Here is a 25,406-nt window from a genome sequence, read left to right on the forward strand (position 1 = left end):
TAATATTTATAAATTCGGTGAATTTTTTGAATTTTTGTTGTCCAATTTGTACAAAAGACAGTATATATTTTTTATTTTTTTTCACATCCCAACATATGTTTGTGATTTGTTATTGATAAAATGACGCACGTGTGAAGTGTAGATTACCAGATTCATGATCGAAAAGACAGTTTGATGAATTAATTCTCAAATTAACCCAATTAATCAACGTTAGGGGTAAAATTGCTCCTGAGCGAAAACGTTAGGGATATTTTTGCACATTAACCCTCTATTAAAATATAAATTTAGTAAGAGTTATAATAAAATATAATCTATATAATCATTTAGTAAGATGTTAATTTAGTAAACTTTCTAATTTAATATAATTATCATAAAGTAAAATATTAATTTTGTAAAAATTATAATTTAATATAAGATATATTATAATATAACCTATTAGTTTGTATTTTATTTACTACTTGCTTTTGAATATCAACTTTATTCCCACTCACTTTTAGTCGTGGTTCATTTCCCCCCAAAATATTTGGCTTCTAGGTTCTATGCTTTCCCCCCAAAATATTTGCAATACAGTCCCAATTCAAACCATCCTCGATGGTTTGTTCCCCAAATTTATTGGTTTACTGTTTACCAAATTGGAGTTGCGTCCTTTTTGCCCCTAAATTCCCCTAAAAGAAAAGAAAAAAAACCTAATCTCTTACCCGATCAAAGAATCCCGCCTACTGATAACATCGAGTAAAGCTGGGGAGAGCAATAGAGGCAAGATGAAGGCCATCAGGAAGCAATTGGATGTTCTCATGGGAGGTAATCAGAACGGGGACATCAAAGAAGTTAATCACAGGTATGAGGATCATGTACCGTGTTTTCCTCTCCAATCTACTGCACGCCTCTATTTACTTCCAGAAACCTGCTTTCTCTCTTGTCAGCTTCTATCATTAACTATCATGGCCATCAGTGTCGCAGCAAAATCTGAGTTATCACATAGTTTTGGTGCGTCCACCACACCTTCTTTTAAACCTATATTGAGTCGACCTCATCCACCAAATTTTGCATTCAACCACTTATCTCATAGATTTCCTCTTCTATCTGTTGTTGTAAAGAGCAGTGTATTTTCAATGTTAAGTAAACATGAAGGTGCTTTAGGTGCAGATGCAGTTAGAGGGCTTACTTGTAAAGATCTCGGTGTGATATTGATACCAGTTCTTAGCTTGTTAGGAGAATTGCAAAGATGTCATCTGGAATTGGAGGATTTGGGGGGTCTTTTCCTCTGGGTAATTATTTTCTGTTGTCTTTTCATGTTTTCTTTTACTTCAGTTTTGTTAATTTAGGTTCATTGAATTATTGTTTTTGTGCCTTTATGTCCGAATTATGTATTAATTGTTGCAAGGCTTTTATGGATCTGATTACTAAATTTGCCAAAGCTATAGAGATTAACTCTCAGGAAAAGTGTATTTGAAATTTGCCAAGATTTTTATTAGATTGTTACTATTAATATCTTTATTTAGTTTGCAATAATATATTGACAAGTGTAATAGGGGTAGTTTGTGCTAAGTTTGTTTGGCTTGCTAACTATATCTTAACATGTCAAATTTAGGTGGTTGGATGTTTCTACTATTGGTATGCACTTTGATATATGTTTGTTTCACATATTTAGGTAGCTTGAGTGCTGGAAAGGACATGCTCTATTTATTTGGTTATAAATGTTGTCAGGACATTAATGTATGATGATGTTTAAAATCAAATGATAGAAGTTTGAGATTAGAGCTATAAGGCTCAAAACCCCATTAACCTTGTACAAGAAAATAAATTTTGAATGGCATATTGGACCTGATTTCTTTAGCCCATTATCGTTTAGAGATATTGAATTTGTTTATCAATTTGATACATGACAATAAAGCATTAAGTTGATAGCATTTGGGAAAGCAATAAGGTTTAAATTGTATTGGCTACTAGATGGGATAGACTTTGGCTCGCTTGCAGTATAGTTATGAGGGTCAAAACCGCATTAACCTTGTATAGACTTTGAATCAACATATATGAGGCATTTGGCTCGCTTGTAAATATGATAAACTGTTTACAATCCTTACCCTCTTGAAATTGAGAATTGGAATTGGAATTGGTTTTGAGATTGATAGACTTACCGTGCAGGATAGAGTCTTAGTCTAAGAAGTGGAGTTGCTAGTTCAATATTATTATTATAAGAAGAAGAAGCATGTGTGAAAATGGAGACTACTCTGATTTTATCATAATACCTTTCCTAATTATTATATGTGATCTTATTGAATAGGTAATGTATTGGCATCACATCTTCTCTCGACAAAAGAACAGTGGAGAAAGACCATAAAGATAAGTTTTCCCTTTCTATTTCAGGCAATGATGTTAATCTATTTCCATATGGAATGTTAGTTGGAACTGCCGAGTTTCACTATTGCTAGTTGGGGGACTTCATATTTCAGTTTTTCCTCAATGCATCAAATAGATTAGCTAATTACTCTTAGTGATTGACATTCTATCTTTGGTGCTGATGCTCAAATTATCCTTTTTAACCTTTTAGAATGGATCTCTAATGGACAGTAATGTCCACAACATGGTTTCGCCTCTAATGTGGCCAGAATTCCATGTTAATGGAAATGACAACAACATTATCAACAGGATGGTTTCACTATGTTTGAATAAGCTTGTACAAGTCCATTGAAATATAGAAAAAAACATGAAGGTGCTTATCTATAAAGTTTTAGGAACCTTCTGCTATCCTCAGTGCCTAATAGAAGTATATCAACATACCATGATATTGATGGTAAAAAGATAGTTTGGAGCTATAGAGCAAGTAAAACTGCATATTAGGATGATGAGTTGGGGTCGTTCCACTTGATCATACATGACCAAACTGACGACCTTAACCAAAGGACACTTATGGATTAACTAGATTATTGACTAATAAACCACTAAAAGCTGAGATAGAATTCTCAAATGGATATATATTATGCACAGTTTCAGCAAAAAAAAAAAAAGAGGAATATATCATTCATGCAACATTCTTATCAACTAGTTCACAACAGTAAAGGAAGTAGTCCAACATACAACAACAACAACAACAACAACAACAAAGCCTTAGTCCCAAAATGATTCGGGGTCGGCTAACATGAACCATATATTTTGGTTCATGTCATAATATGTGGCTAAGTAGTCCAACATACATCTAGCAAAAATAGAAGATTGCTACAAAGATTGAATAGTTGGTGAAGGTAACAGCTGAACTCCTGAAATATTTAATCTACATCAAAACATGCCTCAAACCCTAGTTTGAATCTGTTAAAAATGGAGTGCAAAAGATAAACAAACACAAATTCCTCATATCTATAAGCCAACTACAAGTAGAAAAATCTGAAGACCAAATAAACATTAACGAATATTCTATAAGAACCACCCTTGACCTATGAAAGGGTGACTTTAGGTTCATGTATCTTAACAAACTTCCAAATGATGTAAGCTTTATCCATTTGAAGTTGTGTAAAGCATCCTTTTCCTTCATCTTGTCCCTCATATACTGAGGAAAAACTCGCATCTGCATCTGCATCTGCTGACATAAAAGATGCTATCCTGGGTTCGGTCGATATTATCCACCTCAATTTTCCTTTGATTATTCATCATGTTCTTCTTGTCCTTCATCAGGCATTGTCATATGAGAACTGATCTATGTACTCCAAATTCCTGAAAAAATAAGATGTTTCCTATGGCTTGCGGCCCGCAACATCGTCCTCTGTAATTTGAACAGAGTGAAACGGAAGCTGTCTGATAGTGTGATTTGCCTGTTTTGCCCAACTGCGGAATCTGAGCCGCACCTGCTCTGCGACTGCTACATGGTAAAGGTGACCTGGTGCAAATTTATCCTAGTTACAAAACAAGCCTATTTCTTCTTGTTAGATCTTCATAACTGGCTTTTCTGAATTTGAGTTTCAATAGTTATTGCGGTATAGTCAAATGGACGGTTCTTTTCCCAACTATTGTCTACTGGATTTAGAAATGGAGAAATGAACTTATATTTGAGAATAAATGATTTAACAGAGATTGCTTCACTTTTCTTATTTCAACAGTGGAAGGAGTGCCAGGAAGCTTTTCAGTTGACAAGTCAGCTCCCTCGTACTTCATGTGTTTCTTGGACAAAATAATTCTGCTTTTATTTAATCTTTTTGTTTCCTAAGTCACTGAAACTGTATCAAGACCAATTGTATGATTCAAATTGCTTGTTTCAAACTGAAATTGCTACACTTATTACTCTACTGATTAGACAAAATTATTGCTTAGATTATGTTATTATCATTATTTTACCTTAATTTTTCAGTTCATATAAATTAAATGTGTTTAAATGTATCTTTCTTTAGCTGCTTTAATTCAAATTATTTCCAAATTTTTTAGGTTAAGATGACAATATGGATTGAGGATCTAACCCAAGAGAAGTTGCACGCAGGTAGCTACTTAGGATTGAAAATTTGGTTGAAGCTCTATAGAAAGTAAGTGTCTCTTTCCATTGTTTAACAAGTTAGCAATTATATCTTTTTTGCTACCATCTGTTTGTGGGCCTTTCTATTCAATAACAAATTTTTTTTTTTTTTTTGTATTTGGTTGGTTATATAGGCAAGGATTGAAGAAAAGTTGTCATCTGGAGGCGAAAACATGGAGATAGTTGATGAAATACTTGGAGAAGCACCATCTCATGGTCGTTCATGGCTTATTGGTAAAATAGGACACATCAAGACAAAGAAAGAGAGCAACAAATTTTCAGTTGCTACAAGTAAGAAAAACTTTTCTATGGAGGAAATCGAACAAATAAAAGTGGTAGTCAAAGAGGAAATGAGAAATGAAGTTAGAGAAGAAATAAAAAAGACCATGCAAGCTCATGTTGCAACTATTAGATAGCATCGACTCTTTTCCTTCAAATTCATGTTGATGAATGAAAACAGTTTATTTATGCTTTAGATGATTAAATACTTATTGTACTCTTGAGTTAGAATATTAGGTGCTTTATTTGAATTATAATATTAGGTACTTTTGACGGACAGTTTCCGCTTTTTTGTACAGTTTCCTTTTTATAAAACAGATGTTATATTGCATTTTATTTAAACAGTTGCCGTTTGGATTATTAATGTTGCTTATCAAATTTGAAATCGTTGCTTTTGAAAGCAAACAATGTTGCTTTAACGTTACAAAATATTGCCTTTTTTAGTAAAAAAGTGTTGCTACAGATTAAAAAATGTTGTCAATAGTGTAAAATATCGTTGCTTTGGTTAGCATATAAGTGTTGCTTTAAAAACAACTGTTGCCTTTGCTTAAAAATAATACTGTATTTGTCAAATAAAAAGTGCTGCTATTGGTTGTAAAATATTGCCTTTGTATAGAAACATTGTGTTGCTTATTGCTCGGAAAGGCATTTACTTTAAAAGCATGTTGCATTTGTTTGATATAAGTGTTGCCTTACACTATAAAAGGCAACATATTGCTAATATTAAAAGTGTTGTTTCACGATGAAAAATGTTGCTTTTATTATTTTGTGATATAATGTTGCCTTTGCTATAAAAAATGGCAACACGTTTCTTGATGTTGCAGTTGAAAACATAATGTTGTCTTTGACAGCAAAGGCAATGGTGAATATACCAACACTTTAAATATGGCCTATTGTGTTGCCTTATCCAAGTTTTTGACCTATTGTTACATTTTTAGGGTCACTTGCAACTCATTTATGATGTTGCAATAGGCCATCTATGGTGTAGTGAATTCCAATAAGTATTTCCAACATAAAAGGCAAATATGAATGTCACTAACCAAACACCTAAAACTCTCCATTTCGAACTGAAAAGGCAAACATGAGCACGAAAAGGAGCACCCAAACGCCCCCTAAGACAATTAAGTTTCATCAGAATGTACAAACTTTATAACTGGTGCATATTTACAGTAGAACAAGTAAAACTTTCTTCACATTTTTATATTTCTTATGTTATTATGAGAACGAACAAAAAATAGAAATTACTAAAAATGTAGCAAGAATTAATATCACCAACTAAAGCTGATGGATTCAAAGTGCAGATTATGAGCCAATCTAGATGAACATATAGTTGCAACCTCTTGTCTCATCTTCTTTGGACCACAAACAACAACTCCCACACTTGATCCTTTGCACTCCAACAACATTCCTACAAAATAAATTAAGCAACCAGAGTTATTTAATAATTAGTGTTTATATTTGTCGATGTTATGTACTAAATACATCTAATAGTTATTAATTAGTATTTCAGGATAGGTAAAGAGAATAATTAACAATAATTATCTCTTTAGTAGGATTCTAATACATTAAGCTAATTAAAAAAGAGTAACTCACTCTTTAGATCAGGTCTTTGACCATAATGAACATCAGTAGCCTGGAAAAGTGACTCTTGAGGCAAACTTTCAACTTCTCTACTTGATCCTTCAACATTCCTTATCTGATTACTTGATTCCTTCTTAATTTCCTTCTTGTTCCATAAAACTGCTACACTTGCTGTTAACCCTATGCTGAAACAAATCACCAACATATTGAGAAAATTCCGTATAGGGTACGAGAAAATCTCCCAGGTGTTGTGATCGATTGGATAAATATAGTAACTAGTTATAATTCCAATTACGACGAGGAAGATGATGAAGGAAGATGAAATTATAATGGCTAGCCATAGCCAGCTATTGGGGCCTAAGATGGCTGAAATAGGTTGGTCTGTTGTGTGAGGGTTGAACCATATGGTTCGTATGAGTTTGGGGTTGTTTGGAATGGGGGGTTGTTTTTCTCTTGTGATAAAAGCCTCGATTTTTAGGTGTAGATTGGAAGTTGTGAATGGGGTTGGAGAAATTGGGAGTAGGAGGTTGAGTATGGTGAGATCTGAGGAGGTTTTGAATGAAGAGATTAGGATTATTTGGGGTGTTTTGGATTTGGGTGTTGTAGTTGTGAAGATAAGTTGTCGGATTATGGATATGAAAGGTGTAATTCCACTGCCTCCGCTTACCATTACAAGAGTTTCATGCCTACAAATAAGTAAGTTCCAGTTAGAGAGAGATTTAATTTCATAAACAGTTGTTATCTGAAAACCTATGTTAAGAGAAAGTTTCCCGTTACTTTTGAATACACGATGAAGATAGATAGAAACGAAGTATAGAGATATATTGTTTAATGAATTACGATAAGGTTGAGCATAAAGCTTTATATATATAATGGGGATAAGATATAAAAATACCCCTAACGTTTCCAGCTAGGAGCAATTTTACTCACAACGTTGTCAAATTAGGTCAATTTGAGAAATAATTCATCAAACTGTCTTCTCGGTTATGAATCTTATTGTATACACTTCACATGTGAATCATTTTATCACTAATTAGTAACAATTCATAAACATATGACTAGTCGTGATATTTTTAAAAAAAAATTAAAAAACTATACTATTTTTTGTACGAGTTGGACAAAATATTTCACCAAATTAATAAATATTAATCTCCAATTTTATTATTAAATTAAAGAAAATATGAAATCTTTTTTTAAAAAAACAAACTGATATGCAATTGGTGGATAGTAAGGAACAAAATATATGCGTTTTATAATAATAAGGAACAAAATATTGCTCCTGACTGTAAGGTATTTTTATATTTTATCCCTATGTAATGGAATGCATAAGTTAGAGTTTAACTAAAAGTGACAATATTGATAAATATAATAACTCTAAATAAATCTAATAGTTATCTATTAGTATTTGAGGATTGGTAAAGAGATAATTAACAATAATTATCTCCAACAATCGTTACTAACTGAGATTTCGAAAAAAATCACCAATAAGAAACACGTCATACGAGAACTTGGGTGCAATATATGATAAATACTAATTCATGAGAGAGGATTGAGGTTAAGAAATTAACACGTGTCATTATTTGATTAGACGAGAATGGGAGTATCGTAACTCGACGGGTGTATTGCACAAGGAATATAGTAGAATTTCTCGTTAGTTGGATATGTTACCTTAGAAAGTGAGTTGAAGCGGGGCCATAGGGGCCTTCAACCGAGACTTGAAGACGATCAATTGAAGAAGAAGATGAAAGCGTTTGATATAGCTTCGAAGACCAACTTCCTTCACTTTTAATCACAACACTCAGATTCTCCGTTTCCAAATTGCTATTAGAAGTTATAGTAAAAGGATGCCATTGTAACTTTGAAATTGCAGGCACATTTATGAACATAATGCTCGTTGGATTATAACTCAAACCTGCACAAATTAGAACACAATTAAGACAAAATTAAGGCATTAGATTAATAATCTCAAGAGATTAATGTAACTAACTAACTCACTTGGAGCCTTGGAGAAGTTGAGTTCCAGAGTTTGACAAGGTAAAATTCGAGCTGAAATTAAACGAACACTTGTTCTTGATTGTAAAAATCGGAGGAATCGATCGACCATAAAGAGGTAAAAACCGGGGAGCATAATGCAGGAGAAAGAGATGGCAACATGAAATACGAAGAAAATGATGAAGAGAATATAGAGATGATGTGTGTAAAAGAAAAGCTCGAATGTTTTACGCCTTATGGTAGGAAAAGTTGTAGCCCAAAGTCCTAAACCAGCTAAGAGTGATAGCTCTCCTGCTATGTTTGATATATTAGCCTTTCTCCATTTTATCATCTGCATTAAGAAATTTAGATGAATCAACATTTTATTAATTTTAGATGGAATTCATATTAGACATTTAGATGGAATATTTGTTACTACTGTTTTGAGAATGGCAAAGTAAAATTAATTTTGTTCCCCGTTAATAGATAATTTGAATGTATTAATTTGACGGTTATTTAAGTGCCACGTTAGATTTTTCAAATAAGTTTATCCATGAATTAAAACAATTTCATATGTTGTTTATAACTATTAATACCACAATAAACTAATTAGCTAACTAATAATCAAAATATACCCTTTCCATAATTACAATACACTTTGATAATATCAAATTTTTATGATTATATGACGGGATTTAGTTATTATCACTTTAACTGGTTGCTTATAAATGTGTTAATAACGTAATAAATATTTTATGCAATTTTTTTTGCGATTAATCTATACATTGTAGACTTAATTTTTTAGGCTTAAAGTCTTATTGAGCCCCTAACCTATTCAAAGTTTTGTCATTTGACCTCTGATCTATTATTCGGTCACATTTGGCCCCTGAACTATTCCAATTGGTGAAATTTAACCCAATTTAAATGGAGACTTAATAAAACTATTATCCTCCCTCATATGTAATGATATTTTGACATATGAACTTGACACATCACTTGTCTTGAAGTTTAATTATCACATAAACTCTCTTATGTCTAAATAGATAATTAGATTAAAAAAGAAAAACAAATAAAAACAAATCTCTAAACGAAAATTTATCAAATTTAAGTGTCAAAATATCGCCGCGTGCTAATAGAATAACAATTATATCAAGTCTCCATTTAAATTTGGTGAAATTGCACTAATTGAGATATGCCAGGGACCAAATGTGATCAAATAATAGGTCAGAGACCAAATAACAAAATTTTAGATAGGTCGGAGGCCAAATAGTGATTTAAGCTAATTTTTTATTTGTTGGCAGTTTTTTTTTTGTAACTATTTACAACACACTAAACATTTTAGATACATTAAAATTTAGAATACTTGATGTAACAATTAAATATATAGTGAGCTAAACTACTGTAAACCAGTCTGTTCAAAAGTACTTCTTGCAGGAAGAATGTATTCACTTGAGAATGAATTACATAGCTACATGAGTACTTTTAATAGACTCACCTATATGAATGTGGAAGTGAGGCCTCTTCCTATGAGTTTAGCGCAAAACTCTAGAGCATTCATTAAACCGGGATAGACGTGCATGGCCATAAACGCACTGGCTACTAGAACTACACTCTGAAAAGGTTATGGCGTGATATACACAGAGATAGAGTTCAAGACTACGAGTCACTCTAGTAAAATCTGAACTATACTCACTACGCAAAAGTTCAAATCGAAAGATACCTCTGTTTATGTCTGACCTTATGTAACTGCTCAGTAAAACGATTTCAAAAATTCTAGTGGGGGATTGTTGGGCTTGGCCCAATTAGAATTTATGAAATAAGCCCACCCATGTGTCTTTAAGCTTTTTCAAGTGAAAAACATCCCACATTGCTTTCAAAGCACTTGGTGGAGATGTTTATAAGGAAGGTCCTCACATGCTTGGGGTGTGCCCTAAGGGGTACCCACTTTTGTGAAAGGGTGAGGACCTACCACCTTGGTTGACCACCACACGCGCGCGCCGTCCGACCGACCGACCGACCGGGTTGGTGTGGTGTGAACAATATAATTTTTTTTATTGAAAAAAACAAAATTAATTATTAATAATATTTTTATTAAATTCGGAAATCAATTTTTTATTTAATTATTTACATTCCGATTGAGTCTTTGTGAACGTTATTCATAACGTCCATTTTTTCTGAACGTGTCTTCTGTAAATGCTCAGTCTCATCCACCTTCCTGATTTTCCTCCTTCATCTTCTCCATGAAATCAGAGCTCAACAGCTCTTTTTTCCCTGTATAAATAGGTGAGACTGGCATACAGAAATATATACAATTGAATTCTTCCTCTCTTTTTCGATTCCAAAAAAAACTGAGCAAGTTACAGAGTGTATACAGAAACGATTTTTGAACGGAGCAATACAAAATCGTATTTAAGAGGACTGTTTTATCCTGGAGGCGACTGGAGTTCATACTGTTTACTAATTTCTGGCAGTTCCGCGAACGTCTTAAAGAAAGCGACATTGTCCGCGACTCTGCCCATTTGTTATTTGTTCGGTCTGTTCCTGTTTTCTGAGTTCGAGTGACAATAGTAATAATAGACAATGCTTGAAAAAAAAAATGCACAACAACGGGAAAAACACTTCATCCAAAATTGACTTCAGAGTCTTTTTCTCCAATAATGACTTCATGGTCTTTCAATAGGTCGAATTTATGTGATAGTAGATAAAACTCTTTTATTTTCTTATGAATGAAAACATAGTAACTTTTGTTGGAGGCTATTTTTAATTTTTATGTAAATAAAGTATAAATTTGATTTTAATATAAAAATTTGATAAAATAAAATGAAATGAAAAAAATAAAATCAGAAAAGCAATTAAAAAATAAAAGAAAAAGGAAAAAATAGAAAAAAAGTAAGAATTAATGCTATTTTTTTAACAATAGCATGTATCCTTTTTCAACGAATTTTTTGAAGCATCAAACGATGGAATTTTGGCATGACGATAGGGGATTATGAAACTAGAGATGTCAAAGAATTCAGAGACTATTCATGGAGCTCAACATGTATCGATCGATGGAGATATAATTTTTTGAAGTTGGCTCAAAAAACAAAAAAGTTAAAACAAAAAATCGTGGATAAGTATTTCCATTGCACTTTGGTGACCATTTTCTTCAACCTACAACCACATTTTTTCCCTCTAATATGCACCTCGAAGTAGTCAGATGTTGGAGAGTAAAAATAGGAAGTGGTGGAGTTAATGGAAGTTCAATCTTAATTCTCAAATCATCAAAGTCAGAGAAGAAAATATTAGTTTATAACTCAACCGAACTCAATAAAAATCCAACAAGACCCAACATCAATACATATTTTCATCGACTTCCCAACCCTTGTTTTGCTTAATTTCGATATCTAAATAGCCTCCACTAACCCATCTCGAGTCTGAAATTTTCCGTTTCCCAAATCCGACTCCAAATAAAAGCTTTTTTTTAGCACAAGAATAGAAGCTTTTAATTACTCCAAATAAATCAATTTTGTCCTCAAAAATTAGATTCAACTAGTCATGTTCAACCATTTTTTCTGACCATCTGGAGCTCATTAATTCCATAATAGTATTTTCCATTTTAATCCCTAACATACCAACTTCAACCTCAAATTTTCTTTTCGTCCAAAAGTGTGCCCGAAATCAAACTTTTTTATCCATTTCTCACCCCAAAAACATCTTTTTTTTTGTTGATTCTCTACTCTAAAATTTCTGATTCGATCACCCTTTTTCCAATATTTTTTCCAATCCTCTCGAGTCCATTAAATACAAAAAATTTTACACTGATTCAATCCCTAACATACTAACTTCGATCCGAAACCTTTGTTTCACCCAAAATCCTACCTGAAACCCGACACTTTTAAGTCGTTTTAACCCCTGAGACACCATTTTTGGTGCCATTTGTTTGCATTTTTGTTCAATTTGTTTAAATGCAATATTTCCCAACATCAATTCGATCTCTCCCGAGCTAGGAAACTATTATTTTTGCTGACTCATGGCCATGACATTGAGGAAACTTCCGCAATTTATTCCCGTTCATCAAAGTCAAGTTTGTTCTTTTAATTAATTTTTCTTAGCAAACTTTCTTGACATTAATTTATTTCATTTTGCAATTTTCATTCCGTCATGAGATTTACGTTATAATTTCTTGCTTTCCTGCATTATAAAAAAATCAGTAAAAATATAAGAATTTAAAATCTTAAAGAGTAATGCAAATTTCACAAATCCTCCGGACACTCCACAGAGAACTGCTATCAGCTGTAGAAGGAAATTGAGCGGATCACGGAGCAGGGCGCGCCACCAAAGGCGATCAAACAGAGGGAGCAGAGCCCGAAGCAGTGAAAAGCAGGCCGAGCAGATGAGCCAAAGCGTCCGAGGTACCACGGGGAAATCCACGTCATAAGGGAAGGGGCACCAGCACTCTATGCGCCTCCGGAGAGCTCCCGTAAAAGGAAAGCAATCGGACAGACCCTGACGGTGAAACCGTCGCTCCGGACCAGCCACTCGGAGGCTCTTGTTGTCACCATCAACATCGCCGACTTTAAAACGCACCGAGTGCTAGTAGACACAGGAAGTTCGGTGAACTTGCTCACCTGGACGGCACTCCGCGCAATGAGGAATACTCACACTGCCCTCCGAGCCGGGACTTCCCCCCTGGTTGGCCTGTCGGAAATTGAAGTCCCAGTGAAGGGAATTATCACACTGTCGACTATCTTCGCTGAAGGTGTCGAGGAGATCGAGGACACCGCAGAATGGGTGGTGGTCGATATCCCCCTGGCCTACAATGTTATCATCGGAAGGCCACGGTTGACATCTCCGGATTATGCTTGACCTTGCCGCTTCAGCACGGGAGGATCACCATCCAAGGAGATCGCATGCTGGCCAAGAGATTGCAGTGGGAGGCGACTCAGCCTCGGACAGCGCTTTACCTGGAAGATGGCCTGATGGATATGAGGGGTTATAATCCCATACCCATCGAGCCGGTCAGCGACTGTGAAACAAGACAGTGAAAATTGGGACCAGGCTCGCGTCCCCGTTGGCCGATGAAATCAAAGCTGTCCTATCAGAGCATTCGGATGTGTTCGCTTGGTGCACCGAAGACATCACGGGGGTCTCACCTGATCAAGCAGTGCACAAACTGAGCATCGACCCCTCTGTCGAGCCATTGAAACAGAAGATGCGAGTACAGGCGAAGGACAAGCAAGCCGCAGTAAAGGCAGAGGTTGACAAGCTCCTAGCTGTAAAATTTATTCGCGAGGTCCACTATCCGGATTGGCTTTCTAACGTTGTACTTGTAAAGAAAGCCAGCGGAAAGTACCGCATGTGTGTAGATTTTACAAATGTTAATAAAGCTTTCCCCAAGGATTCTTACCCACTGCCTAATATAGATCAGCTCCTTGACCAAACGGCTGGTCGCAAGATCTTCTCTCAGTTTGATGCCATCGTTGGATTCCAGCAAATCCCTCTAGACCCGGCCGACGCCGAAAAAACCTCCTTCATTACTCATGAAGGCACTTACTATTACAATGTCATGCCTTTCGGGATAAAGAATGCGGGGGCCACCTACCAGCGGTTAGTAGATAAGATGTTCGCCCATCTCATCGGCAAGACAGTACAGGTGTACATCGATGATATGGTGGTCCTAAGCACCGAAGAAGGCGACCACCCGCGAGATTTGGTGGAGGTGTTTACAATTTTCAGAGACTACAACCTTAAGCTGAATCCGGAAAAATGTTTCTTCGGAATTCGCAGCGGCAAATTCCTGGGTTGCGTGGTGTCGGAGAAAGGCATCGAACCAAACCTCGCGAAGATCGAGGCAATCTTGGCAATGGAACCACCGCGCGACTTGCAGGGGGTGCAAAGACTCAACGGAAGGATCATCGCCTTGGGACGCTTCATCTCTTGCTCGGCACAGCGGTGCTTGCCCTTTTACAAAGCAATCAAGAAGGAGCATCCCTTTAAGTGGTCTACGGACTGCCAGGCCGCGTTCAACGCCATCAAAATCTTCCTCGCCTCACCCCCACTGCTGTCGGTGTCAGTGCCAGGGCGGGACATTCACTTGTACTTCACCATCGCCGATGAAACAATAGGAGTCGTTTTAACTCAGGAAGAGGGGACGGAGCTTTACCCCATCTACTTTCTGAGCAAAGTTCTGAAGGGAGCCGAAATCCGATATTCCGAGGTTGAGAAGGCTCTGTTCGCCATAACTCAAGCATCCGAGCGTCTGAGACCATACTTCCAATCACATACGATTGTGGTCAGAACCAATTACCCGCGGAAAAAGGCCGTCCAGAAATCAGAGGTCTCCGGTCGAATCACCAACTGGTCCGTTCGACTATCCCAGTTTGACGTACGGTTTGAGCCCCGCACGATGATCAATGCTCAGGTATTGTCTGATTTCATCGTAGAATTCACCGGATCGTCTATCACCAACCTCACGATAACAAAAGCTCGCACCAGCGACGTCTGGACTATGAGTATAGATGGGTCCTGCGCTCCAGGACGGGCTGGCGCAGGCATAGCCATTCAGGGACCCGACAATCTCTACATACGGTACGCCGTCCGACTCGATTTCCCAACCACAAATAATCAGGCAGAGTTTGAGGCCTTGATCACAGCTCTTCGACTATCGAAAACAATAGTGAATGGACAGCTGATGATATACTCGGACTCAAAGCTCGTCGTCAGCCACGTCAGCGGTACCTATAAGGCAAAAGATCCGACGATGTGCCAGTACTTGGCCCTCGCCACATCCTTACTCAATGACCTCAAAACAAAAGGAGTAATCCTCAACCTCATACTGGTGCCACGAGAGGAGAACGAAGAGGCGGATGCTATCGCCGCTGCGAGAGCAGGCGAACAATCCAATGACCCGCATACCCTCATCGAAATCGTTGGGGCCCCGGCCATCCGTGTAGAGAGCTCGCTACAGATCGACTCGGTGGACGCTGCGGCTGGCGGGTGGAGAAGTCCAATTATCAGATATCTTTAAGATGGAACACTCCCCACAGATCGGACACAGGCGTCCCTCCTGGTTCGGTGTTCTTAGCGTTATGTATTGCATGGTGGTTTACTGTATCAGAAGTCCGCCACGCATCCCTGGTTGCGCTGTATATCCGAGGAGGAAGGGGATCACTGTCTTAAAGAGATACACCAGGGTGTCTGTAGCTCGCATCAGGGCGCCCGGACAATTGCGAAGAAGGCTCGGCTCTAGGGGCTCTACTGGCAGACCATGGATTCGGATGCTATGCGTCTGGTTCGCAGTTGTCAAGCATGTCAGCTACACGCCAATACTCATCACGTCCCAGCGGCTCCGTTCAAGGGCATTGTCACACCTTGGCCATTCACGGTATGGGGCATCGATCTGCTCGGCCCTTTCCCGATGGCTTTAGCACAAAAGCGTTTCGTCGTAGTAGCAGTCGATCACTTTACCAAATGGATCGAGGTTGAAGCAATTGCCAAGATAACCGCTGATAACGTAATCAGTTTCCTTAAGCGAACAATCATATACCGTTTTGGGGTCCCTCACTCCTTCATCACTAATAATGGGAGGCAGTTCGACTGCAGTCAATTCTGCGAGTTTTGCGCAGAGTGGGGCATCAAAGGGCGATACACCTCGGTGGCACACCCTCAGAGCAACGGCCTCACTGAAGTAAGCAACCGAACACTCCTGTGAGGAATTAAAGCGCGCCTATCCGATCAAGGTCGAGCATGGCCTGACCATATTGCGGCAATATTATGGTCATACCGCACTACCCCTCACTCGGGTACAGGACGCACTCCTTTTTTCCTCGCTTACGGGGCAGAAGCGATGGCACCATCTGAGGTCATCCTTCGCTCCCCTCGACAGGCCACTTTCGAAGAAATCGACAATAGCGCGGAACTTGCGGAAGCTAGTGACCGACTAGAAGAGGAGCGCCTTAATGCTTTATTGCACATCGCGGCCCATAAGCAGAACATAGCGCGTTACCACGATAGGAGAGTTCGTCCCCGTAATTTTCAAGTCGGAGACCTTGTGCTCAGAGACGCCGCAGCTGCACAGTCCCCGTTAGCTCAAGGCAAACTCGGCCAATCATGGGAGGGACCATACAAGATCGACACTGTCCTCCACAATGGAGCTTACAAAATCGCCTTTTTAGACGGCTTGGTCTACGACAATAGCTGGAATATCCAGACGTTGAAGAAGTATTATCAATAGCTTCTTGTAAAGAAAATCATCAATAAAGGGTTTTCGTTCTTTGTTTGCTTTTTGTCAAAAAACCCCATCTTGATGACAATCAGAAGCGAGCTACCTGATCCGGTCCTCGCAGCACTTTAATCCATGCATGCTATCCAAAGGCTCATCGAGCATCTCGATGCCTTCGCAATCGCCCAACAATCCCATATTGTTATCGATTGCTTAAAAGCGGGCACCACAATGCGTTTTCCGCTACAAGAGCATCTATATGCTATCCAAAGGCTTATCGAGCATCTCGATCACCTTCGCAATCGCCCAACAATCCCATATTGTTATCAATTGCTTAAAAGCGGGCACCACAATGCGTTTTCCGCTACAAGAGCATCTATAGGCTTATCGAGCATCTCGATCGCCTTCGCAATCGCCCAACAATCCCATATTGTTATCAATTGCTTAAAAGCGGGCACCACAATGCGTTTTCCGCTACAAGAGCATCTATATGCTATCCAAAGGCTTATCGAGCATCTCGATCGCCTTCGCAATCGCCCAACAATCCCATATTGTTATCAATTGCTTAAAAGCGGGCACCACAATGCGTTTTCCGCTACAAGAGCATCTATATGCTATCCAAAGGCTTATCGAGCATCTCGATCGCCTTCGCAATCGCCCAACAATCCTATATTGTTATCGATTGCTTAAAAGCGGGCACCACAATGCGTTTTCCGCTACAAGAGCATCTATATGCTATCCAAAGGCTTATCGAGCATCTCGATCGCCTTCGCAATCGCCCAACAATCCTATATTATTATCGATTGCTTAAAAGCGGGCACCACAATGCGTTTTCCGCTACAAGAGCATCTATATGCTATCCAAAGGCTTATTGAGCATCTCGATCGCCTTCGCAATCGCCCAACAATCCCATATTTATATGCTATCCAAAGGCTTATCGAGCATCTCGATCGCCTTCGCAATCGCACAACAATCCCATATTGTTATCGATTGCTTAAAAGCGGGCACCGCAATGCGTTTTCCACTACAAGAGCATCAAAATGCTATCCGCAGGCTAGCCGAGCACCTACGGTGGTTTCTTAGTCACCAAAACAATCTCGTGTTATGACCAATTGATCGTGAATAAGTACTTCGATTCACGCTTCGCTAAGCAGCACTAGACAAACATATTAAACGCGCGCTGAGGAAGGAATTTCAGAGTATACACTAACAAGCAAAGCTGCATAAGTACATAAATTTTATAGCAGCAAACATTTCACATATTCATTACATAAGAAGAGCCACAACCACGGACAAAACACAAAAAACTACAAATCAAACACGTCACGATCACTCGAGAGTAGCACGGACACTGTCAGGGTTCGGGATAGCCTCCGCATCCATAAGGGCCTGATGCATTGCTCGCCAATCAATACATTCATCGGTGTTATCCCCGTTCTGCCTATGGTATAAGCATGCTTTCCCCACATGAGTCACTCAATGTGCCAGATCGGCCAGAATAGGCCCCAGAAATCCTTGTCTCGAAAATTCAAGGAAAACCACGCTACGAGGTTTCAACGGATCGACGAACGTCGCCCCGTGTGGATGGCTCAGCGAAGCATGGCGCCCAGGACGGCGGTTCTCCAGCACAGGAGGAAGGTTCATAACCTTGTCTAATTCATCGGCCAGCAGCCGCCTTACCCAAGCAGGATGAGGATTTGTCACGGGTACCACTGACTCGTCAAGATTCAAGAACCCAATCCCATCATGCGACCAGACTTTCTTCTCAGTTGAAGAAAAGGCGCTGATAACAACTTCGCATGAGTCCGTCGCAGATCCAGTATAGGGCGCGGAACTCTCACTCTCCCCATTTCGACTTCTCCGTGAAAGACTCCGGTTCATCCATACAGGAGAAGCATATCGGACTTTCTTATCCAGCTCGTAATCATCCCTCGGGGGACAATACACATAAGGATGAGGCATCGCTGAAATAGCTTTTTGGACCTCAAGCACCTTAGCAGAATCCACGACATCCCGAAGCGACATCGCACAAAACTAGGAGTAAAAAGACGACTAGAAATACGAGCACTCGAAGCAAGAACGCCACATGAACGAAAACCACAAGCAAAAACCGACTCCTATTTATAGCAAAACAGGACAAGACTTGACAAACACATCATACAAGCTCAAATCAAATCAAAGTGCAAAATGATGATCACATTAAACTGCCAAAAGATCCACAAAGATACCAACCGTACAGAAATTATTACATCTTTGAAAAACAAAAACACTGGATAATAGTCTCAATCACTTCTTTTTAAATCGACCGCAGAACTCTACGGCTTTCACCTGGGCCGCCTTATCATACACATTCGGAGAGAATATGACCTCCGGAGGCACATCATACCCGGCGGAGTGAGCATCCTCGATAAGCATCATCCTATCCATTTTGATCAGCTTCTCCTCGCGCTGACCCGCAAGGGCACGCAGCTCGCTAGCCTCCTTCTCGTTCTCCTCGGACAGCGCGTCGGCTTGCTTGGCTCTCTCGTCAAGTTTCTCCTTCATTCGGTGAGTCCATAGGGTGGAAAACTTGAGCATAACTCTATAAGAGCGAATTTTCTCCACATCAAGTTTCTGTTTTTTCGCCAGCTCCACCCTGCCTCCCGTCTCCACTTTTAGCTTCTCGGCCAGTACAGAAATCTCGCCCTCTCGGCGCTCCAACAGCTCCCCGGCGGCGGCTCCTTCACCGCGTTCCGCAGGCCTTGCTCCATATCCCGAAACAGGCTCTCGTCATTCACACACATGTCAAAGACAGTGTTAGCATTTTGAATAGCCTGCATACAAATCGCACAACTCAGTGCACAGTTGTTAGAAACAAATTTAGGCGAGAAAATCGAGAGAGCTTACCACACCAAGCGCCGATAGGGTCTCCACGCCAAGGTTCATCTTGGACACACCGTCCATTCGGACAACTTCCCCGGGCACCTTAGCTACGCGAGCCATCGCCCGAGCAAGGTCAGATGTCACCATATCAGAGTGGACCGACAAGCCCATAACATATTCTCGGAACTTGGCAATCTTAACATCCATTCTCTTCATCATCTCCGAATGATCGCCTACACGATCCATCATCCCCTCTCCAAGATCGGACCCACCTTCGGTACACGCTCGTTTAGAGCTGTCGCTTTCTCCACCAATATCAACTCCAGCACGTACTTTGTCGCTCTTCATCCCAGCAACGGCCTTACCCTTGTCTTTCTTGCGTTTCTGGGTAAGGGGCCCCTGAAGCTGCTTTTCAACCTGTTCCTCTTCAACAGCCATCACCTCCGCAGTTTGCTCGGTTTCCTTCTCCACCACGGGCATCCCTTGCGGAATGTCACCAGCAACATCAAGGTCCTCATGCGTGGAGAGCACGCCCCCCATGCTCTGAACCACCTGGTTCGCATCTTCAAGCGAAGAAAACGACGCCAGGGATCCGGAAGCAACAGCAAAAGCTTCCTCCGCAGTATCGAGGCCTACACCAAACTCATTTAGATCAAAATCCATGCTGACATGGGGATCTCCTGGACCTGCACGACAAGAAAGAACGAAAAATTTAGACCACATAGAGTCCATAGTAACAACAGTACATCGAACGAAATGAACAAAACCTACAACCCCGGCCCCTCACCTACAACAGCGACGTTCACGGAAATCGCTTCTAGTTCTGCCAACTCTCCAGCCTTGAAGTTGTATCCACGTTTCCACTTTTCAAAGTCCACTGCCGTCCATCCGGATAACTGAGCCATTCGCCATTGGTTCCAAATATAGTACCCAACAGCTAGGAAGTGACGCACAAGCTCGTCGACGTCTTGCTTACGATCTTTATCTGTCGGAAGCCCCTTTAAGTATGACACGAGCCGCTCCTCAAAAGGCAACTTTTCGCGAGACTTCAGCCAATGACTGGAATCCATGGGCTCCTCGTTCCACACTACTCGAAAAGGGAAGTCGCCGTCCAGCTTTCGCACCAAAAAGTAACGGTGCCTATACTCATGAACTTTGTCCTTCAACCCGCCAATCACCTTGAACTTTTGGTGCGAGAAGGTAACATGTTGAGATCGGGGCCCCTTATTTGGCCGAAAGAACTCGCGGAATACCAACCCAGTTGCCCGATATCCATCCGATCGACATAACGAGTAGAAGGCCACCATCATCCTCCACCCGTTCGGATGGATCTGACCAGGGCACAGATCGTACTCCTTTAGAACCTCCACGAAAAAAGGAAGTAGGGGCAACCGCATCCCCGATTCAAATTGCTCCTCGTAAACGGTAAGCTCGTTCGCGCCACCCGCATGATGAGCACGGATGTCTTCTCCGAGCGCAACTAACTCATAGGGCTTCCCCAATCGATAGACCGTGAAAATAGCGGCCAAATCCGCAGCGACAATAATGCTGTGCGCATCTTCGACCGAAAAAGATTCTGGCCTTTTTGGCCGCTCCACTCCCTCAAACCGCCGACCATCAATACTAGTGACCCCCGCGGCACGCGTCCATACCCTCTGGCGCATTTCCTCATAAATCGAGGCCAGGGGACGCTCTTCGGTAATCAAGCCCTCTGGTACTACAACCACTACCTCAAGAACTCCGGCGGCAACTCCTCCTAACGGCAGCTCGACACTCGGCGGCGCACGCTCTACGATTTTCTTCCTCTTTCTCGCAGCAGAAGCACTCTCCTCTCCCGCGATTGCCCGCCTTTTTCATTTTACGTCCCGCGTTCGCGAGGCGTCACGCAGCGTAAAATCACCCGGGGTCACTGGCGGCAATCTTCTTAGGGCTCCCCGTGAAGAACCCTCTGACATACTCCCCCTCCCCAGAAAAAACAACTAAACAAAAGAGCGAAAGATAGGAGAAATGAGAGGTACGACTGACCTCACAAAGGTTACGACAAACGTCGTAAAGAATGTTCAGCAAAGCTCCGTCAACTAATCTGCCCGGTACCCAGCAAGCGCGACTAAAATGGCAGAGCACCGACGGAATGATCGGCAAGAAACAGCGGCTTCAAAAGTGAAACGAGACGGTACAAAAGCACAAATGGAAGAAACTCTGGCGAAATAAACCAAAAAAGAGGGTTTCCCCCCCTGCATTTTATAGACAGCCAAAAACGGAGGCGCCGGCAACGCACGATATCAAGGTGTTTTTTACGGCGCATGTAGGGGCATTTAATGAAGGGGCAATAAATTACGCACTAAAACCCACAAGCGCATGCATAGTTCTGAAAGGTCTCAATGAGGAAATCGAGCACCAACCATCCAGCTGTCCACCACTCGTTAAGAAAGGAATAAAACCTACTAAATCCATGTCTCCTCGCATGCAATACTCGGCTAACCTCGCCGGGGGGACTACTTGATTCGGAATATCACTTAGGCCCAAGAGGCCCAACAATGTCCGACCAGCGAATGGGCCAGGACGGCAGGAGGCCCGCAGGCCCAAGTCAATCCGCTATTAATAGGCCAATAAAGGAAGAAGAAGGGATCGGGTAACTAAGTTCCTACCTCATTTACATTTTATTACTAAGCTCTCTAGAACCACTAACTGTCTTGATCTTCGGAGTGTCCGCAGGGACCGATCCCCTCGCAGAGCCGACCCCTAAAGAAGCCAGACCTACCCGACGGAGATCCAGATCATTTTTCCGCATTCCCAGATTCACTAAGATTTTATTACTACTAATTTTTATAAATATTTCCAAGCGTTTTATAGGAGTTTGACACGTGGTTAATAACTATTAATTTTGATAGATAGAGACAAATTCTCAAGAATTCCACTAAAATCACATAAGAGTTTCGTATGAATTTCATTAATTTGCGTATAAATTTCACTCACCTTTAATGACTACCAATTTTGATGTTGATTCTCAAAAATGAATTGAATGTACAATCACATCTATGTTAGGTCTACTAATTTTGACTTGCTATTCTACCATCCTTTTCTCCTCCACACATTAATACGTTATTCTATAATCTTCGTCGGACCACTTAATCAAACACATTTTGTCAAGAAAATTATTAATTTATAAAAGACAAAAACTATAACAAAAATAAATTTCAAGGCAAAGAAAAGGAGATTCGTTAATATATTATTAATTTGTTCTTTGTACCTAATTATGTCTTTTTCCATGTTGGATTTTAATCTTCGAGCTCTAATTAATTAACTAATCAAGCATCGGGCCAGATATTGTCGTCAAAATTTCGTCACTAATATTAAATTCATTATATATAATTAATTCACATTTAGCGACAGCAATTTCTGTTGCTAATTATACTTTTCTTTATTCCTCATGTTAGCATACTCTCTTTGACTTTGACCCTCTGTATTACACCCCTATTCTCAGATATCGAACTTAAGTCAACTCATTATTTGTTTTCATCCAATAGGACGAAATGAAATTAATTAGCAGAATCAAAAATTAATTAGTGATAATTAATTACCTCGGATATGCGATTGGTGACGATCCAATAAATAATGTAACAAATTCCATGGGCAGTGAAAAAGGCCATCACTGTATGACCAACCCATATATGGTACTTGACGCTTGCCTCGGAGGTCAGGCCAAATAGAGGCAGTACCGACGACCCACGAGTCACCGGAAAAAAGAGTAACGACAGACACAAGATTCCAATCAGGCTCAACCTATAGCCCGCGCTCTCCAATTTAGCTTCCCATCTAAAAAAAAATTAGCCATGGACGTTTTAGTCACAATGTTATCGTAGATATTAACTGCTTTTCTTTTCGGTTCTAAAAAAGAATTAACCACATGAACTACTTACACTTTCACCCCTTCTGCGGGAGCTAATGGAGGATTAATAGTGACGAAGTTGCTGCGCAAATAAGCCGATAAAGACCAAACTAATAGTGCTACAAACATGAACAAGAACCCCAATTCTATGCCCGAAACTATTCCCAATGGACCTTTCACTACCATCGGCTTCTTCCATGCTGCGAAACGATGTTTCCTGCCATTAACAACATTTCAAAAGTGTACCCAGAAATGAATTCAAAAGGGTACTCCGAAATGAATTTATAATTAACTAATTAATTACCTTTTATCTAGATTTGACGATCGCTTTCCCAGATGAAGATAAACACAACCCAAAACCGCGACAAGAAGAACAGGGATAACGTATAACAAAAACGTTGCACCTGAAATAGTGCGGTAATTTTTGGGGCGAGTTACGAACAAATTTATATGAGTCATTTATAAGTACGAGACAATTTATCGGAAAAGCGGAACAAAACCTTGAATGCTAAAATAAGAAGAATCAACGGTTTTTCTGATAGTGGGCAACCATTTATGCCAGTATATGTTGGTAGGCACCATGCTCCATATCAGGATATAACCGAGCAATACAACTGCCGAGAAGAGTTTAATGGCTGATCGGACAATTTCAGATTCTCTCTGATAAGCCATCTCCGGCGGAGGATCAAACAGTAGAGAAAGTGAAATGTCCAGATTCAGTCAATAGCTACATTTATTTATATATATTATCTGTTTCTGTATATAGAAAAATAATTCTGGACATGCACCCTTTTATACAGTATTAATTAGGGATTTTTAATTCCGACTTTTGTTTGTCTTTGTCTTATAAGGAATAATAAAATAAAACAAAATAAAATGACAACTATATACTTGCCTGAATTTGTTAGTAGGCGTAACGATTCACACAATAACATATCCTATTACCATTAAGGCTAGCAGTTTTAATAGGTTCAAACAAACAATTACATTACTTAACTGATAAAATCAACGACTTCATTGATCTTTAATTTTAATTATGTATTAGTTTTGTTCTTAATCTTATAATTATGTTCTTACTTCAAATGATATAGTCTTATAATTCTGTTCTTACTTCATTAAGAGATTCAGATTTATTTAGAAGTGATTTCCATTGATAAATTGTATTAATAACATTTTTTTTTCAAGAATTGGTTGATATTTTCAATTGAAAAAATCTGATGAAAATAGAAGAGACATAGACAACTGAAATCGAAAAAAGAAAATGTGTCAAAAATTACAGGAAATCGTTATGTTTCCGAATGTAATTTTTCGATATTTTTTTATATGTAATATTTATTTTTGATGACTTGTGGAGAAATTCCGATCAGCTTCCGTCCCTGTGGGGGCGTCGTTGGGTTCGACGGGGGGAAGCTCCGATGCCAAAGTCAGTAAGGAAGAACAAGAGAGCAAACTGAATTGACAAAGGATAAGTGAATGTGTACCTTGATAGCCTGAGACGCAGGCTATATATAGCTATGAAGTTGTAACTTCCAGTAACTAGAAAGTCTCCATTAATGTCCCATTAATGGCGGTTACAGGGTACCCTTAAGTTGGCGGTTAGCTAATTGATAGCTCATTAATGGTCTTTATTGTCGGATTGGCCCAGCCGTTCGAATGGCGGATTGAGAGCTTATGGAGATTCGTCTCACAGGTTCGCCCGCGGGTCTCTCTTGGCGAGTCCTTGGTGATCCGCCCGTCGGATCTCTTTACTTCGATACGCCGCGGAATTCCTGTATCAGGCGACCAACACGTGGCGTTCTTTAGGCGAATATCCCTTTTGATCCTTGGGATAATATCACAATGTTATCAGAAGCCCCCCCAAAGTTCCCTTAAAGTCCTTTAGGGCTTTTGAGCTTCTTTGCGCGCCGTCATGATTACCTGCATTAATGAGCACTCTGTTCGATGCCAATCACGGCGTGACACGTGTTGCAGGCGCACCGCCCGAGGAGAGAGAAAACGTCTTCTTCCTTCTTCTCTTTCTCTTTCTTCCTCATTTGTTCTTCTTCTCCATTTTCCTTTGCGCTTTCGTTGCCCAGAGCTTTTCCTGGAGTTTCAGAGTTCTTCGAAGCTTTTACTTTCATGTA

At 39.8% G+C, this 25,406-nt stretch overlaps 1 protein-coding gene and 1 long non-coding RNA gene across 2 annotated transcripts; one reads left to right on the forward strand and one right to left on the reverse strand.

Annotated features, from left to right (window-relative positions):
• The first annotated feature begins 504 nt into the window (after positions 1-504).
• Positions 505-5,045, forward strand: LOC136217568 (uncharacterized). The gene is made up of 4 exons (XR_010683498.1): positions 505-838; positions 1,141-1,268; positions 2,285-4,508; positions 4,633-5,045. It is a non-coding gene; the product is annotated as an uncharacterized lncRNA (long non-coding RNA).
• A 799-nt stretch (positions 5,046-5,844) lies between these two features.
• Positions 5,845-24,019, reverse strand: LOC136220327 (ferric reduction oxidase 2-like). The gene is made up of 8 exons (XM_066008137.1): positions 23,784-24,019; positions 23,588-23,687; positions 23,315-23,500; positions 22,976-23,210; positions 8,354-8,681; positions 8,027-8,270; positions 6,371-7,044; positions 5,845-6,185 (listed from the first exon to the last, which is right to left on the reverse strand). Exons 1-8 carry the CDS (start codon positions 23,953-23,955, stop codon positions 6,046-6,048), a joined length of 2,079 nt encoding a protein of 692 aa, XP_065864209.1. The 5' UTR covers positions 23,956-24,019; the 3' UTR covers positions 5,845-6,045.
• Positions 24,020-25,406: the final 1,387 nt, after the last annotated feature.

Source organism: Euphorbia lathyris, chromosome 2 (genome assembly GCF_963576675.1).
Source record: "Euphorbia lathyris chromosome 2, ddEupLath1.1, whole genome shotgun sequence".
Taxonomy (NCBI): domain Eukaryota; kingdom Viridiplantae; phylum Streptophyta; class Magnoliopsida; order Malpighiales; family Euphorbiaceae; genus Euphorbia; species Euphorbia lathyris.

Coding starts and splice junctions, on each gene's coding strand:
- LOC136220327 (XM_066008137.1), bottom strand. CDS start 23,955: ATGGCTTATCAGAGAGAATCTGAAATTGTCCGATCAGCCATTAAACTC. Junction 23,688..23,783: donor TTCTTATTTTAGCATTCAAG/GTTTTGTTCCGC, acceptor GCACTATTTCAG/GTGCAACGTTTTTGTTATAC. Junction 23,211..23,314: donor CCCGCAGAAGGGGTGAAAGT/GTAAGTAGTTCA, acceptor ATTTTTTTTTAG/ATGGGAAGCTAAATTGGAGA.